This window comes from Berghia stephanieae, chromosome 8 (genome assembly GCF_034508935.2).
Source record: "Berghia stephanieae isolate SIO BIC M18660-M18661 chromosome 8, UCSD_Bste_1.3, whole genome shotgun sequence".
Lineage (NCBI taxonomy): Eukaryota > Metazoa > Mollusca > Gastropoda > Nudibranchia > Aeolidiidae > Berghia > Berghia stephanieae.
In genome coordinates, this window is record NC_088367.1 from 51,145,241 (window position 1) to 51,162,149 (window position 16,909).

At 38.0% G+C, this 16,909-nt stretch overlaps 1 protein-coding gene across 1 annotated transcript in view; it reads left to right on the forward strand.

The window, feature by feature from the left end:
- Positions 1–16,299, forward strand: part of LOC144978837 (uncharacterized) — a 40,215-nt gene extending 23,916 nt beyond the window's left edge. Inside the window, exons 14-18 of the mRNA XM_078925389.1 lie at positions 7,010–7,308; positions 7,981–8,177; positions 10,649–11,104; positions 12,952–13,155; positions 14,687–16,299. Coding sequence (XP_078781515.1) covers positions 7,010–7,308; positions 7,981–8,177; positions 10,649–11,104; positions 12,952–13,155; positions 14,687–14,851 — 1,321 coding nt within the window. The 3' untranslated portion in view covers positions 14,852–16,299. The remainder of the gene's footprint in view (positions 1–7,009; positions 7,309–7,980; positions 8,178–10,648; positions 11,105–12,951; positions 13,156–14,686) is intronic.
- Positions 16,300–16,909: the final 610 nt, after the last annotated feature.

The window sequence follows — 16,909 nt, forward strand, 5'->3', positions numbered from 1 at the left end:
TTCTATGACATCAGTTCTACTCAAGAGATGACGGAGACCATTGTCTGCCCAAAAAGACACACCTGTCATATGAACCTGAGTGATTTCTGGGATGTGGTGAATATATTATTGACTCCCCGTGCTTGAAGTAAGTCATTCATTCTTTGGTTAGTATTTTATTTCCTATGTTTTGTGCTATTTGTTTTGGTATTCTTTGTGTATAAAATAGCATACCTGCCAAATCTTACGAATTTTTCGTAATTTTACGAATTTTAGACAAATTTCATGGTCAATTACGAAAATTTATTGAAAATTACGAATTTAAAATTCTCAGTAATACTTAAATAATGATAATAATAATAATAATAATAATAATAATATGATAATGATATTAATAATAATAATAATTATGAAAATAATGATAATGATGATGACGATGATAATAACAATAATAAAGCATTTCTATAGCGCATAGGCATGACGATGTAACGTTGAAGTGATCATCAATGTCAAATGTGGTGGTTCGTACACGATTTCAGAAACTACTAATTGTGTTTCAAATTACTAAAAATTGACATAGAAATGACTAAATTTGAAGTTTTCAATTTGGCAGGTCTGTTGGATTTAGTTTATGTATGGCTAGGGTTCGTGTCCCACTCAGAGTGACGTATAGTTGAGTCCTTGGAAAAGACTCTTTACCCCTAGTGGTGAATATTCTTGTGTCAAGGTCACTGTGACTCCATTGGCCATGAAAATAGGTGACTGTGACTCCATTGGCCAAAGTGGCCAACTGTCCTGATGACATTGGGACAGTCCCTATTTGGCCATATTGGGAAACAGAATTTAGAATTGGACTGGTTATATGTATGGAAATGAGCCTTGCCTCTCCCAGGATTTGACTTGTCTGATCAACAAATCAAAACAAGGAATAGAAAAATCTCTAAATGTAGATGTGATGATTGTACAATAGTCAGGACTGTGTTGTTTGTTTGGGTGTCTCGTTTTCGCTCTTTCAAAAGTTGGCCACTACGCATTGGTGTCTCCTCAATCAGACTGAAAATGTCAGGAATTGGGGATTTGTTTACTGCATCCTATTTACATATGGCAGAAAGTGCTTTCATCCTCTGATCATCCAGGTGCTTTTAGTAGCTGGATCTGATTTAGATCTGGCAGAGATTAGATTACAAGATATCCCATAGGGTAACAGCAGGAAGCAATTTTTGTCAGGAATTTCAAGTTCTGAATAAAATTTGAACCCAGTTTCTATTGTCTTAAAAGACAATACATTTTTCGACTTCGGAAGAGAGAGAGCTCCACGGAGCTTTTTATTTGGCCCAGAGAGATATTTTCTGTATCTTATATATTTTGCTCACTTCCCAATATTGAGAACGCTCAATGGTTTAAATAAATTGATTGTATTGAAAATAATGATAGGAACCATTGCCTGGTATTGATTCAATGCAAGAACTCCCCACGAACTGGAAGGAGGACTCACAACCCATGTGTTAAAAATGAACCATTGCCTAGTATTGATTCAATGCAAGAACTCCCCACGAACTGGAAGGAGGACTCACAACCCATGGTTAAAATGAACCATGCCTAGTATTGATTCAATGCAAGAACTCCCCACGAACTGGAAGGAGGACTCACAACCCATGTGCTAAAAATAAACCATTGCCTGGTATTGATTCAATGCAAGAACTCCCCACGAACTGGAAGGAGGACTCACAACCCATGTGCTAAAAATGAACCATTGCCTGGTATTGATTCAATGCAAGAACTCCCCACGAACTGGAAGGAGGACTCACAACCCATGTGCTAACATTGATGGTGTCTATTTTCGATGGCATTTGACTTATCCATCTCTTAAAACATCTCGCAAACCAGTGCTTTTGTAGCCTTAGTATTATTTAAAAATCCAATTTGCCTAATATTATATAACGAGATGTAAATGATGGTAAATAAAAATAATGAAGTAACACCACCAATGCTATGGTTAGTGATTAAAACTATAGACACGATACACGGGGACATTGGCCACACCCTGGTAGGCTTTCGAACATCACCTTTTTCTTGGATTTTGTTGTTTGTTTTTTAATTTTATTTTTTATTTCTTTTTTTATGATTTGGTAATGCTTGCTCTCTCTCTCTCTCTCTCTCTCTCTCTCTCTCTCTCTCTCTCTCTCTCTCTCTCTCTCTCTCTCTCTCTCTCTCTTCTCTCTCTCTCTTCTTCTCTCTCTCTCTCTCTCTCTCTCTCTCTCTCTCTCTCTCTCTCTCTCTCTTTCTCTCTCTCTCTCTCTCTCTCTCTCTCTCTCTAAAAAAAAAGAGACTATAATTTATTTTCCAGATTGCCAGATAATCTCTGACTCATCCCCACAGATTACCAGATTGTACTGATGGTTTGGTGTATTGAAGACGGCATCCTCCACTTAGTCATGAATATTCATATTGCATAATTGAACCATGAATATTCATGTTGGAAATGACAACTCTTTTCTCTCGATATTCATTCAGTTTTTGTTGGGTTTCTTTTCTTTTTCTTTTATTCAGTCATTCAGTCATTTATTTATCCATTCAGTCATTTATTCATTCATTCAGTCATTTATTTATCCATTCAGTCATTTATTCATTCATTCAGTCATTTATTCATTCATTCAGTCATTTATTCATTCATTCGGTCATTTATTCATTCATTCAGTCATTTATTTATTCATTCAGTCATTTATTCATTCATTCAGTCATTTTATTCGGTCATTTATTCAGTCATTCAGTTATTTATTCATTCATTCTGTCATTTATTCATTCATTCGGTCATTTATTCATTCATTCGGTCATTTATTCATTCATTCGGTCATTTATTCATTCATACGGTCATTTATTCAGGCATTCAGTCATTTATTTCTTCATTCGGTCATTTATTCATTCATTCGGTCATTTATTCAGTCATTTATTCCTCCATTCAGTCATTTATTAATTTGTTCATACATCATTCTATTTATTTGTTTTACTTTTGGTCCTCAATTTTTAAACAATCTTTGGAATAAAATCTACATAGGGACGATGTTAAGGATTTTGATTTTTGATTTCTTTTTCTATTGGGTGGGTGGAGGGGGGGTAGGGAGGAAATAGGGACATTGGCTTGAGGGCTTTTGTATTTGATTTACTTTAAATATGAGGGGGGGGGGGGAGCGTAGAGGACTGCATTGTGTTGTGATTTTACTTTAATTTCACCTTTTTGACTGAATCATTAAACAATAAACACAAGTTTAAAAATATTGTGTTGGTACATAAGTCCAGCTGGTGGATGCTGTGAGTGATTTTAGCAAACACATAACATCGATACAATGAGGTTACACTGAAAAAAAAGTTTCTCGTTTGTTTTTGTTTTTTTCTTTCACTTTTTATTCTTGTCATCATTGAAATGATTTTAAAAACTCATGAGGGTGAATTAACAATGATGGTCTTGAAAATCATCTCATAATTTTATTCTTACCCTTTTTAAAGAATTCACCTCAACGCTGACTGTAACAAAAATCTGTGGGTTGTTTTATTTAAATATTTATTTATTTTATTTTATTTTTTTTCGGGGGGGGGGGGGGGGGGGGGGGGGTTGTCATAATTTTTCTTCTTTCTATTGTTGATTGACTTTTTCCTGTATATCAGATAGGGGAGGTCATTCCAAATCTGTACGCTTTTTCTCTACCTCAAATTCTTACAGTTCTGACGGCACATTGGTTCAACTAAACTCTCCACTGTTTGAGTAACTCGATTATTTGACGTCTTTTGATTGGTTTTATAGAAATACATGTGAGGTTTTATGGGTTAACCTTGCTAAAAAAAAAATAAAAATAGATTACCAAACCCCCTCAGCCCAAATATGTACGCTTATGTCCCAAACCCCCTCACCCCAAATATGTGCGCTTATGTCCCAAACCCCTCACCCCAAATATGTGCGCTTATGTCCCAAACCCCCTCACCCCAAATATGTGCGCTTATGTCCCAAACCCCTCACCCCAAATATGTGCGCTTATGTCCCAAACCCGTGCACAGCTTGTCCCAAACCCGTACAGCATTAAATTTATATTCATACCGCCAAATATATTTTCAAAGTAAAGTTTATATGACATTGGTGTGGTAGAATTTAAGCTTCAGTTTATGTAAAAAGACAAATGGTTTGGACGTTTCTGGTTTCCCCTTTATCAACGACAGACAGATTAATATATCACAAAAGGCAAGACAGTAATGGTAATTGTCACATGGCAACGGAGTTACTTTTGGTTTTGAACTCTTCTTGTTTTTAGAATCACATTTAGTGGGTATGCGCTGTATAAATGCTGAAATTTTGAAATAAATGTGATCTTTTGGATACTTGGATTAACAGTATGGATTTGGGGCAAGGCATGTAGGGTTTTGGGGCATGGGATAAAGTGGCTTGCCCTAAATCCGTACGAGAGAGAAAAATATGTGTAAAAAACTTTTAATATTTATTTTACTGACAAAACACTTTTGTAAATGAAAAATTTAACATCTCTGCTAATTATTAAAATCAAAATTGTACACGAGTTGTAAAGGAAAATATTTGTACAAAATCGATTTATTATAGATAGTGGTGCAACTGAAAAGATTGTGTGGGAAAATATTTGTACAAAATCGATTTATTATCGATGGTGGTGCAACTGAAAAGATTGTGTGGGAAAATATTTGTACAAAATCGATTTATTATAGATGGTGGTGCAACTGAAAAGATTGTGTGGGAAAATATTTGTACAAAATCGATTTATTATAGATGGTGGTGCAACTGAAAAGATCGTGTGGGAAAATATTGGTACAAAATCGATTTATTATAGATAGTGGTGCAACTGAAAAGATTGTGTGGGAAAATATTTGTACAAAATCGATTTATTATAGATGGTGGTGCAACTGAAAAGATTGTGTGGGAAAATATTTGTACAAAATCGATTTATTATAGATGGTGGTGCAACTGAAAAGATTGTGTGGGAAAATATTTGTACAAAATCGATTTATTATAGATGGTGGTGCAACTGAAAAGATTGTGTGGGAAAATATTTGTACAAAATCGATTTATTATAGATGGTGGTGCAACTGAAAAGATTGTGTGGGAAAATATTTGTACAAAATCGATTTATTATAGATGGTGGTGCAACTGAAAAGATTGTGTGGGAAAATATTTGTACAAAATCGATTTATTATAGATGGTGGTGCAACTGAATAGATTGTGTGGGAAAATATTTGTACAAAATCGATTTATTATAGATAGTGGTGCAACTGAATAGATTGTGTGGGAAAATATTTGTACGAAATCGATTTATTATAGATAGTGGTGCAACTGAATAGATTGTGTGGGAAAATATTTGTACGAAATCGATTTATTATAGATGGTGGTGCAACTGAATAGATTGTGTGGGAAAATATTTGTACAAAATGGATTTATTATAGATGGTGGTGCAACTGAAAAGATTGTGTGGGAAAATATTTGTACAAAATCGGTTTATTATAGATGGTGGTGCAACTGAATAGATTGTGTGGGAAAATATTTGTACAAAATGGATTTATTATAGATGGTGGTGCAACTGAAAAGATTGTGTGGGAAAATATTTGTACAAAATCGATTTATTATAGATGGTGGTGCAACTGAAAAGATTGTGTGGGAAAATATTTGTACAAAATCGGTTTATTATAGATAGTGGTGCAACTGAAAAGATTGTGTGGGAAAATATTTGTACAAAATCGATTTATTATAGATGGTGGTGCAACTGAAAAGATTGTGTGGGAAAATATTTGTACAAAATGGATTTATTATAGATGGTGGTGCAACTGAAAAGATTGTGTGGGAAAATATTTGTACAAAATCGATTTATTATAGATGGTGGTGCAACTGAAAAGATTGTGTGGGAAAATATTTGTACAAAATCGATTTATTATAGATGGTGGTGCAACTGAAAAGATTGTGTGACAAATCGTGGTGGATAGCTTGGTTTCCACTTGGAAAAGGAACCAAATTCCTGCTTGATCGGCTAGTTTCATTTATGACAATATTTCAAATTATAATTCATAATGACTGGTATGAATGGCCATTTTTATGTGAAGTTCAAGACGTTCTGATTTTATTTTTTTTTTAAATGAAAAAGAGCGTTATGTAAACACATGAAAAGGTTTTATCTGACTCTGACACACTCTGAAGCGTATGGGTTTGGGGCGTGTAGCACATGGGTTTGGGGCGTGTAGCATATGGGTTTGGGGCGTGTAGCATATGGGTTTGGGGCATGTAGCATATGGGTTTGGGGCGTGTAGCATATAGGTTTGGGGCGTGTAGCATATGGGTTTGGGGCGTGTAGCATTTGGGTTTGGGGCGTGTAGCATATGGGTTTGGGGCTTGTACAGATTTGGGGAGACCTACCCTAGAATATACAAAAGATAAAAGAACAAACAAAAAGAAACTCTTCATATTTCAAAGATGGTACTGTAAAGCTTTGTCTCTCAAATTGAAACAACGGATTCTATGCAGACAATGAAGGCCAATTTTCTCATTAAAGATCTCTAGTCATTTGTTCATTCTGATTACACAGGTGGATTATGGCTGTTGTCCTCTCCATTGGGTTGCAAGAAATTTTTTATCACTTTTTTGATGACCTAATTGGTATTTAAAGTTACCTCCCCTTTTCTCTTTGTCTTCTGAGATCTTCAATGTTTTATAACAATCATTTCTTACCCTTTTTCTGTTATGTTTCATTGCCACCCCCCCCCCCCCCACTCTGATATTTTTTCCCTTTATCAACTCACCAGTCTTTCATCACCCCCCCCCCCCCCCCAGTCACACACCTCACCCCTACTGACCTGAACTGTTGCCGCTTGACCATAGCATTCATCTATTTTTGTATTTTTTTCTTTCTCTCCCATTCCCCTCTCCTTCCCCCACCGCTGTCCATCCCAACAACACATCTTTTCCTTCACCTTTAACCCCCAAAACCATTGCCTACTTCCCCCCCCCCCCCCTTCCAAAATCCATCAGGGCCAGCTGCCGATACTTCTACCGTAACGAGCACAGCGGCCACACCCAATGGGAATATCCACAAGTTGGAGCAGGAGCCGAGTCGACAACAAACACTTCAACTAAGGTCAAAGGTGGGGAGGTCAAGGACTCCAACAGCAGCAGGGGACGTGGCAGCAAGAAGAGGCGGAGCAAAGACGTGGAAGAGAGGGAAAAGGAAAGGGAGAGGGAAGATAGCAGCAAATCAAGGGCCCATAACTCTAGCAGTCGTAGCAATCGCAGCCATCGAAGCAGCAAAAAAGTTTCAGATAAAGATAGAGGTTTGTAAAAGAATTTGTTAGTGATAGCTCAGTTGTAAAAGCACAGGACTCCTAAGGGATTGGTTTTGATCCAATGTCAGCCTTCTCTGCCCATCCAGCAGTGATTAGGTGCCCTGTCTCTTGGATCTTAAATAAATTACAGATACCTATCCAAAGAGTTGCAAGCTATTATTACAACATGGGCGCCATTTTTCTGAATTGTCTCAGAATTCCAAAATTGCAGACTTATGCTATTTCAGGACAGACGTGACGAGTTGTGATTTTCATCCTCTGTGGTCAATCAATACACATTTTGTGTCTGATAAGTCCCTTCAAAGTTTATGCTTCTCCCCTCACCCCATCCCCATTTGCATACAGTAGTCAATTTGATTGAAGAGTTAGTTCAGATGGCATGACCATTTATTTGAATTTGACATGTCCTCGTCCAAAATCATCCAGTCTTGTTCTTCCAATGGTTTGGCTTGACAATCGATGATGGCTGAGATTATATTTTACATTGATATAAATTGTTATATATTATATTCAAATAGATAAAAGCATGTAACAAACATCAGGGAGATTATATTTTACATTGATAAGAATTGTTAAATATTATATTCAAATAGATAAAAGTAACAAACATCAGGATGGGATTGGCAATCACAAGGAGATATTTTTGTTTTTCACCCACAGGTAAAAGAGAGAGACACAGTAGTAGTTCACATCATCACAGGAAAAAGAAGCGGAGACGACGAGATCACAGCAGTAGTAGTAGTAGTAGTGAGGATGAAAACAGCCACTCCCATCACAGGCACAAGAGTAAACGGAAGAAAAAAGGAAGATCTGATAAATCTCCCAGTTTGGAACTAGTCGACTATGAAGGTCCCGAGGTAAATTTGAAATATTCATAGCTTCACCTTTTTTTTTTTATCTTAGAGTATGTGATGAGTGATACTAAAGTACTAGAAACTGTGGACTGTTGCAGTAATAAACAAAAAAATCTATGTAACGGCTTCAAAAATCAACAAAATACCAAACACGAAACATTTGGGCTCAAAACCTTTCTTCAGCCAACAATAAAAAGCAATGAAAACATAAATACGAGGGCTCTTTCATAATTAACCGAAAAATGTCTGTAAAATCCGCGTTTTTTATGCTATCAACAAAATTCTTGCACGTGTTCATACCTTGACTCGTCCTTCATTTCTCTACGTAACAGCCAAGTCTGTCGCCACACTTCTGCCAAAGCCGCACCATGGAATAGATACCCTCTCGGAAGAAATTTCCGTCAAGGTTTTGTAGCCATTTCCGCACATGGTCAACAAGCTCTTCATCGACATCAAAGCGCTTTCCTGCCAGCTCACGTTTCAGTGGCCCAAAGAGGTGATAATCAGATGGTGCGAGGTCTGGACTGTGTGGTGGGTGTGGCAAAATCTCCCATCCATATTTCTCTAGCCAACCTTGCGTCACTCGTGCTGTGTGGGGTGTAGCGTTGTCGTGTTGCAAAATGACCCGGTTGGTCAACTGCCCTGGACGCTTTCTGCGAATGGCCTCCCTAAGCTTGTCAAGAGTTTGGCAGTACCTTGCAGCATTGATTGTTTCTCCAGGTTGTAAGGTTTCGAACAGAATAACACCACGACTGTCCCAGAAAACAGTTCCCATTATTTTCTTTGCTGACCGCATGACTTTGAATTTCTTCGCGACAGGTGAGGATGGATGTTTCCATGTCATCGAATCTTGCTTTGGTTCTGGGGTGCAATGGTGCAACCAAGTCTCATCACCGGTGACTATGCTGTCAAGAAAAGTCGCATCGTACCCTAGAAAGTCTCCGCCGGCGTTGGCAGTATGCCCGTGAACCCTGCGTGAGCTCTTGCTTCTTCTCAAAAGTTCCCTGCAGATGTCCAATCTTTGTTCTTTATGATTGTCTGTCAATTGCTTAGGAACCCATCTTGTGCTGACTTTTCTGTAGCCAAGTTCATCAAATACAATTCTATGGGCAGAAGTTTCCGAAATTTCAAGACTGCTTGCGATTTCATGAAGTTTCAACCTCCTGTCTTGACGAATAAGCTCATCAACTCGTTTCACATTGTCTTCTGACGTCGCAGTTATCGAATGCCCTCTCCCTTCCCTGTCTGTCAAGTCGGAATGGCCGGCTTCAAACAAATTACACCAGTGATAGACTTGTGTACGGCTTATAACATGCTCACCATATACACTCTGAAGTTCTTTATGAATTTCGGTAGGATTCAGACTTTTGGCGTTCAAAAAACGTATGACAGCTCTGATTTCCTCCTTTGACCAAGTTTCAAGGTGGGCCGCCATCTTTAAAATCGTCTAGAAATTCATTGTGCAAAATGATGCACTTCATAATTTCTGGGAATATCCGTAAGGAAATAAGGAATATCATGTCGTTTACAGAATTAAAAAATCTCCACTGGTTGCTGAGCAATGGGCATTTTTCGGTTATTTCTGAAAGAGCCCTCGTACATTACTAAAATATCGGATCTACGAAAAAGAGAAATATTGGGTATAAAAATCATGGAATCATTTGAATTGGGGCCCATGAATTCAAATCTCTGACAAAAGCAAAATGAAATTCTAATTTATTGTAGACTTTCAGAGCATTTGACCCGTGGAGAAAGTTCATACTGGTTTCAGTAGTGTTAAACGAACAATGGCAATTGCTCACTACCCTTTGGGTAGGATGCTAGTCTATTGCAAAGTACTTTCCACCAGATCTAACAGACCCAGCTACCCAACCACCACTTGGTGGACAGTGAATGAGAATATCTCAACTCTACCCAGAATTGATCTCAATCTCTCTGCATTTGCTCTACCAACCAAGCTATGGGCACTTCCTTAGTCAATAATAATAATAATGATAATAATAATTATAATAATAATAATATCCTTATTGTCCATACAGCCATTGAGAGACTTCCTTATTTATTGTAGTATAATATTAATACCTTTGGATAGCGTATCCCTCCAACTGTAAGTGCAGAGACATGATTCATGATAAATAATGATTAAGATTTGATTATTGTGTGCCGGTGATTGTTGAAAAATAAGGTGAATTTAATGACGTCTGATATCATTTGACTGGTTGGCTATCCTAATTATTTCGATAGTTTTGGGGGGGGGGGGGGGGGGGGGTTGTATTAGGGTTTTTAGAAATAAATAATATTAAATTCAATTTCATATTATTTATTTCTTCAAGGTTCGAGCAGCAACATTTACATTGGGTTTTTAGATAAAAATAAGAGATACGCCTTCGGACACTTTGACAGTTAGCGGCAGCCTTGGACAATTTATTTTAAGTTTCTACATTTTATTTGAAACAAAATTTTGCTCTTTCCAGCAACATGCCCAAATCATAGAAGACAGTCCCCCACCTTCGATGTCCCAGCCAGACTCGGGTGAAGACAAAGTAGGGATTGACGCCAGCGGTGAAGGAGGTGATCCAGGGTCGTTACAGTCTCACTCTAAAACTCTTGGTCTGATAGCCGATTATGGGTCAGACCAGGATGTGGAGGAAGAGGAGTTGGAAGGGGAAGAGGAAGGCAGGACGGAGAAAAGAAACAAAGATGAGAATTGTGACCGATTGGACAAGGAGGATGTTGCTGGTGACGAAGGAGGCTTGGGAAATGGGAAGACTGTTCTGGAAGAATTGGAGGATATTGACGGTGTTGAAATGGACAAGACAGAGGGTGATGAGGAAGTCAAAGAGGAAGAGGAGGAAGAGACAGTGAATAGTGCTGTGATAGTCAAACCACCTCAGATCATTGTCCCCCCGTATGTCGCTGCCATGAATCAGGTAAGGCACTCGTTCACATTGAAATTTCTAACCACACAATTTGCAAAAGAGAAAATGTTTTTGATGGCAATAAAGCATAACATGGGCATCTGACTTGTACCATGTGAGCACCGTGTACACGACAACTAAGGGGCAGCGTGGTTCAGTGATACGGTCTTTGCTTTGCACTCGAAAGGTACAGAGTTCCATCATCTGCCACTGCGCTGTGTGGCCTTGAGCAAGTGACCTCGCCCTAGCTCACTTTGTGGCACTGCTCTGCGGCTGACGCATGGGTTATTCCAGTCTTCCCTTGGAATAGACCCAAAAGACAAATTTCCCCTTGGGGGATGAATAAATGAAATTTTTATTTTATTTAACTACAATGATCTATTTTAGCTTATATTAAAGTCCAACCCCGCCCCCCCCCCCCCCCCCCCCCCCCTACCCTTTGTGACTGACAGAGACAACCACAATGTGGGATTTGGTGGGAAAAGTCATGTGATCTAAGCACATGTGACCAACTGGGTTGAAGATAAAGTGTTGTGCAATTTAATTAGGGGCAGTGACCAAAATAATGAAATTAGCATATATCTAACATCAAAATTGTTGATTTTTATTCTTACTTTTAGTATTTAGTTTGCCCTCCTCTCCTCCTTTTGACCTCTTCAACTTCAACACGTCTTGGCATTGATTCGATTAGACTCTAGTCGTCATTGGACCATGTATCAAAAACAGCTGCCTGGAGCTTTTCAAGGCTTGTACAGTCTCAATCCTCTAAGTATCTTTTGATGATAGACAAAATATTTTCAATGGGGTTGAAATCTGCTGAATTTTCAAGCCATTGATGCACATTCAAGTTATTTTCTCAGAAATTTTGATTTACTTTCATTGAAGTATGGCATGGTGCAAGATCTTCCTAAAATATGCTAGTTCATCAGGTAGATTTTTATCCTGTTTGGCACTTCTATGTTGTCCAGGATTGTATTCATCATTCGCGGGTGGTTGGATGGGAGCATCACCCTTGAATCATATACCTATGATCTTCGCATGGGTGTACGATCCGATAGTGATGTCGTTTCTTTTTCTCTTTACTAGCCTATCCTGCTTCTTTGGTTTGTGATTGTATTTTTGACAGGGGATATTTTTTTTCTGTAAATCTTCTGCCTGTTTGTTCTTGGTTATTTATAATTTAGCTTATGATATCTTTAGGTTATGATTTTGATTTACATTTGTACTATTTTTGTGAGATTGCTTGTTTTTTTGTTTCAGCCGGTCTCTCATATAACCTCAATTGTGTTGGAAGAGACCTAAAGCAACAAACAAACAAAAAATATTCATCATTCCATCTACACAGTTAAGTTCTTGGACCCCACAGATACCAAATGACCCCACAGATACCAAATGACCCCCCAAAACTCGATCTGTCGGGGATATTTAACACTTTGAATGAGTGGATTTTTTCTGTGAAATTTTCTTACATTCTGAGTTCTCTGACTTGAACAAAAAAGTGAGTTTCATGTCTAGAACTCATAACATAAAAATCATCTTTTCATGTTTGGTCAGTGTGAAAAGTTTACTAAATTAGCAGTGAATTAAATCATATGTTTTCCTTTAGTGCCATAGGCCCATGGAGCCGACCGGTTTCTGTAGTGTGATTTGGACACAAGTAATAATTGCTACCTGTTGGATAGGACACCAGTCTATTGCAAAGTACTTTCTACTAGATCCAGCAGATCCAGCTATTCAATCACTGCTGGGTGGACAACTTAACCCCGGATCGGCCTCGGTCCCTTTTAGATACCAAATATTAAACATAGAATTCCCCATATGAAATCTTCTCTCTCTTTCTGCCATTCCCTTCGTCACAGCCACAGATGTATTCCACTCCAGCCCTTTACACTTCCACTCCCTTCTCACACTCGACAACGACAACGACGACATCGGGTCAAATGGAACCCACGGATCATGAGCCTGAACAAGGGGAGGCAACTACATCAACAGCCGGCCAAACATCAGAAGAGGCAGAGAAGGCTGCTGGCAAAAAGAAGAAGAAGGAAAAATATGGGAAAGAGGTTTGTGTTAGAATGGAAGTCACTGATAATGATAGACCATCATCATTGCCTTCTTCACCCTGGGTCAGGGTATAGGCCACAGACAAACAGTTTCCATCCTTCTCTATCATCATCATCATCATTGCCTTTTTCACCCTGGGTCAGGGTATAGGCCACAGACAAACAGTTTCCATCCTTCTCTATCATCATCATCATCATTGCCTTTTTCACCCTGGGTCAGGGTATAGGCCACAGACAAACAGTTTCCATCCTTCTCTATCATCATCATCGTCATCATCATCATCATCATCATCATCATTGCCTTTGTCACCCTGGGTCAGGGTATAGGCCACAGACAAACAGTTTCCATCCTTCTCTATCATCATCATCATCATCATCATCATTGCCTTTTTCACCCTGGGTCAGGGTATAGGCCACAGACAAACAGTTTCCATCCTTCTCTATCCTGAGCATCTTTTTAATCTCATTCAGTCTTACCACTTCTCTGTATATCAGCTTCTTTAATTTTCTCCATGTTCCTCGTGGCCTTCCCCTTGATCTTCTGCCCTGGGGGTTCCAGTCCAATACTTTCTTTGTTATAGTTGAGTCATTCTTTCTAAGCGTGTGTCCAATCCACCTCCATCGTCTTCTTCCTATATCCTCTCCCACTGGTTTCTGCTGTGTTCTTTTCCATACTTCCATGATAGACCAGTTCAAAGCTAACAACTCCTGGGTTTTGTCATGGGATTTACTTAACCTGGTGCGATTTGTTTGTCTTGTAGGTCCAGCGTTCGAGTCCCACTGTGAGCAGCACAAAGATGAGTCCATTGAAAAGACTTTTTAATCACAATCTCTCACAACACTGAGGTGTAAAATGAGTACTTGACCATTCACAGGGTGTTTTGTAAAACATTGTGGGTTGACATCTCTGTGTGATTTGTAAGAAGTCGGTTGTTTGGTTTCTCGGTTTGATAGTTTGACTAAAATTTTGGACACATCATATAGTAATACAGTCACATCTCCTTCATCCAAGCAACACCCATGTCCAGCAATTTGCCTGGTTTACAAAAATCTTGGGAAATGGAATATTTTGAAGCTGCCAAATGACATGGATATTGACATGAATGGAGCCTGAGATTGTGTGAAATGGTGAAACGTTACAACCAGTGTCAAGCCAATTACTATCCCTGGATTTGGGTGTTATTTAATCATTTAATAATGGATAGAGATAAATAGACAGACAGATAAAATATAGATAGATTGATTGACAGAAAGATAGACAAATTAGAGAAAGAGGGAGGGGGAGATCAAAGATAAGATTGCTAGTATTAGGAAGTGGGTTTCTTACGGGCGACATGTACTGTACAAAATAGAAATTGGTTCATTAATCATTATTATTTATTTATTCATCAGTTATACTTAATTATTTATCATTTATCCATTATCTATTTATACTTTACAATACATTTATTGATCGATTTATCATTGATTGATGTATTTCCGCTGATTTCCTCATTCAAGTATTTGTTAATTGAATTGCTATTTGATTCAGAAATCCTTGAGTGCCAATTCCAGCATCATGATGAAGAAGAAACGCGTGTCGTCCATGGTACAGAAATGGCAGCAAGTCAAGAAAGAAGTGGAGAAGGAAAACCGTGACAAGGAATTGAGGCAGGCGGCCATTAGGGAGAAAATCAACCAGCTCAAATCGACGTAGACCACAACAGACGCCATTTAGGATACAAGAATTAATCTACACTTTCGATAGACTCCTGACATGTATTGGAATTTGGAATCGTCTTTGGTTGGGGGAATGACCTTTTTGTCTCCGATTCCAATTTTAAAATTGAGGGGGGTGGGGGTGGGGGTTTTTTTTGTCTTTTTAATTAAAGAAAAACAATCTTTAAATATTTGATCTAATTCTGGAAGGTTTTTTATAATACCCAAAATTTCGATTTTTAAATATTTTTATTCTGATTTTTTTTATGGGAGCTGTGTGGCAAGTTTATTTGATGGGAGCTGTGTGGCAAGTTTATTTGATGTTGGAGCTGTGTGGCAAGTTTATTTGATGAGAGCTGTGTGGCAAGTTTATTTGATGGGAGCTGTGTTGCTAGTTTATTTGATGGGAGCTGTGTGGCAAGTTTATTTGATGTTGGAGCTGTGTGGCAAGTTTATTTGATGGGAGCTGTGTGGCAAGTTTATTTGATGGGAGCTGTGTGGCAAATTTATTTGATGGGAGCTGTGTGGCAAGTTTATTTGATGGGAGCTGTGTGGCAAGTTTATTTGATGTTTTGAAAAACAAAATTGAACAAATTAAGTATTTTGGATAAGATTTAAAAATTACAGATTGTTTGGTGGTTTTTAAAATTTAAAATGAACCGTTTTTTATTTCTGGGAAAAAATGCAATTATTACACCTAGCAATCTGATACTTTAGTCTACCACTGAGTACTTTCCTTATAACCTAAGAGACCTGGCTATCCTCCTAGATGGATAAAGAGGGGCTGTAAAACGGTCATCGTCAACAAGCTGATGCTATACAGACTTGAACTCGGGTCCATTTGAATGTCATTGGGGCTACCAGTCTGCCAGGTTTCTAGACGTCTGCTTTGATTTGACAGGAAATGGAAGTTTTTGGACAGTTTAGTTGTTTTTATTTGTAGTCACAAGTAGTCACAAGTTTATAAATGAAAAGCTGCAAGAAATGATTGGGAAAATATTTGTTTCTTAGAATTCATTTTAAAATCAAATTAAAGTCGTCCATTGATTTTTATGTAACGCTACATTTGGTTATAATTTGTATAAAGAAATCATAACAGGAAGCTGTTCAAAAAGCCAAAGCCAGCAATGCTCTGATATCAAATCCCGTCTCTGTCTGACAAAAGATTAAAGACCAACATCCCATTCCATGAGCAGACCTGATAAATGAGAGGTGGTGATGTTCTATGTATTGTTTTGTCTCTATTGCTCTCTTCATTTCTCTGTTTTAAAGAGAAAACGTGAGCTTCATAGTCTATTTTTAGTATGCATGTGAATATGGTCTATTTTTTGTATGTGTGTTGAATTTATTGTATAAAAGTTGAAGTAAGAATGGCGATAGTTTCAGTATTGGAGTTGTGATATTTATCATGTCAATTTATTGAATAAACTTGGTCAAAAGTTAAAATATTAAGGATTTTGTAATATACTCTTCCCCACCCCCACCTTTGTGTTTTCTTTGGAAACAGCCATAACTAATGCTCTCCCCCACCCCCACCTTTGTGTTTTCTTTGGAAACAGCCATAACTAGTTCTGCGATGGGTGAAGAGCGTGGAGAATAAAAATGACAACAAACAAAAGCTGATTATTTGTAGCAAAATTATTTATTTTGATATCCGTTGAACATTTTCAAAGACAAAAATAAGTAACCAAAAAAAACCCCAATTTGCAATGTAATCCCTCTTGATTGAAATCTTTTTACAAAAGTCTCAGACATAAGACAGTTCACACAATATCATATGGCACCATTTATATCCTGTGGTCTGAGACAGTTCACACAATATCATATGGCACCATTTATATCCTGTGGTCTGAGACAGTTCACACACTATGATATGGCACCATTTCTATCCTGTAGTCTGAGACAGTTCACACAATATCATATGGCACCATTTATATCCTGTGATCTGAGACAGTTCACACAATATCATATGGCACCATTTATATCCTGTGGTCTGAGACAGTTCACACAATATCATATGGCACCATTTATATCCTGTGGTCTGAGACAGTTCACA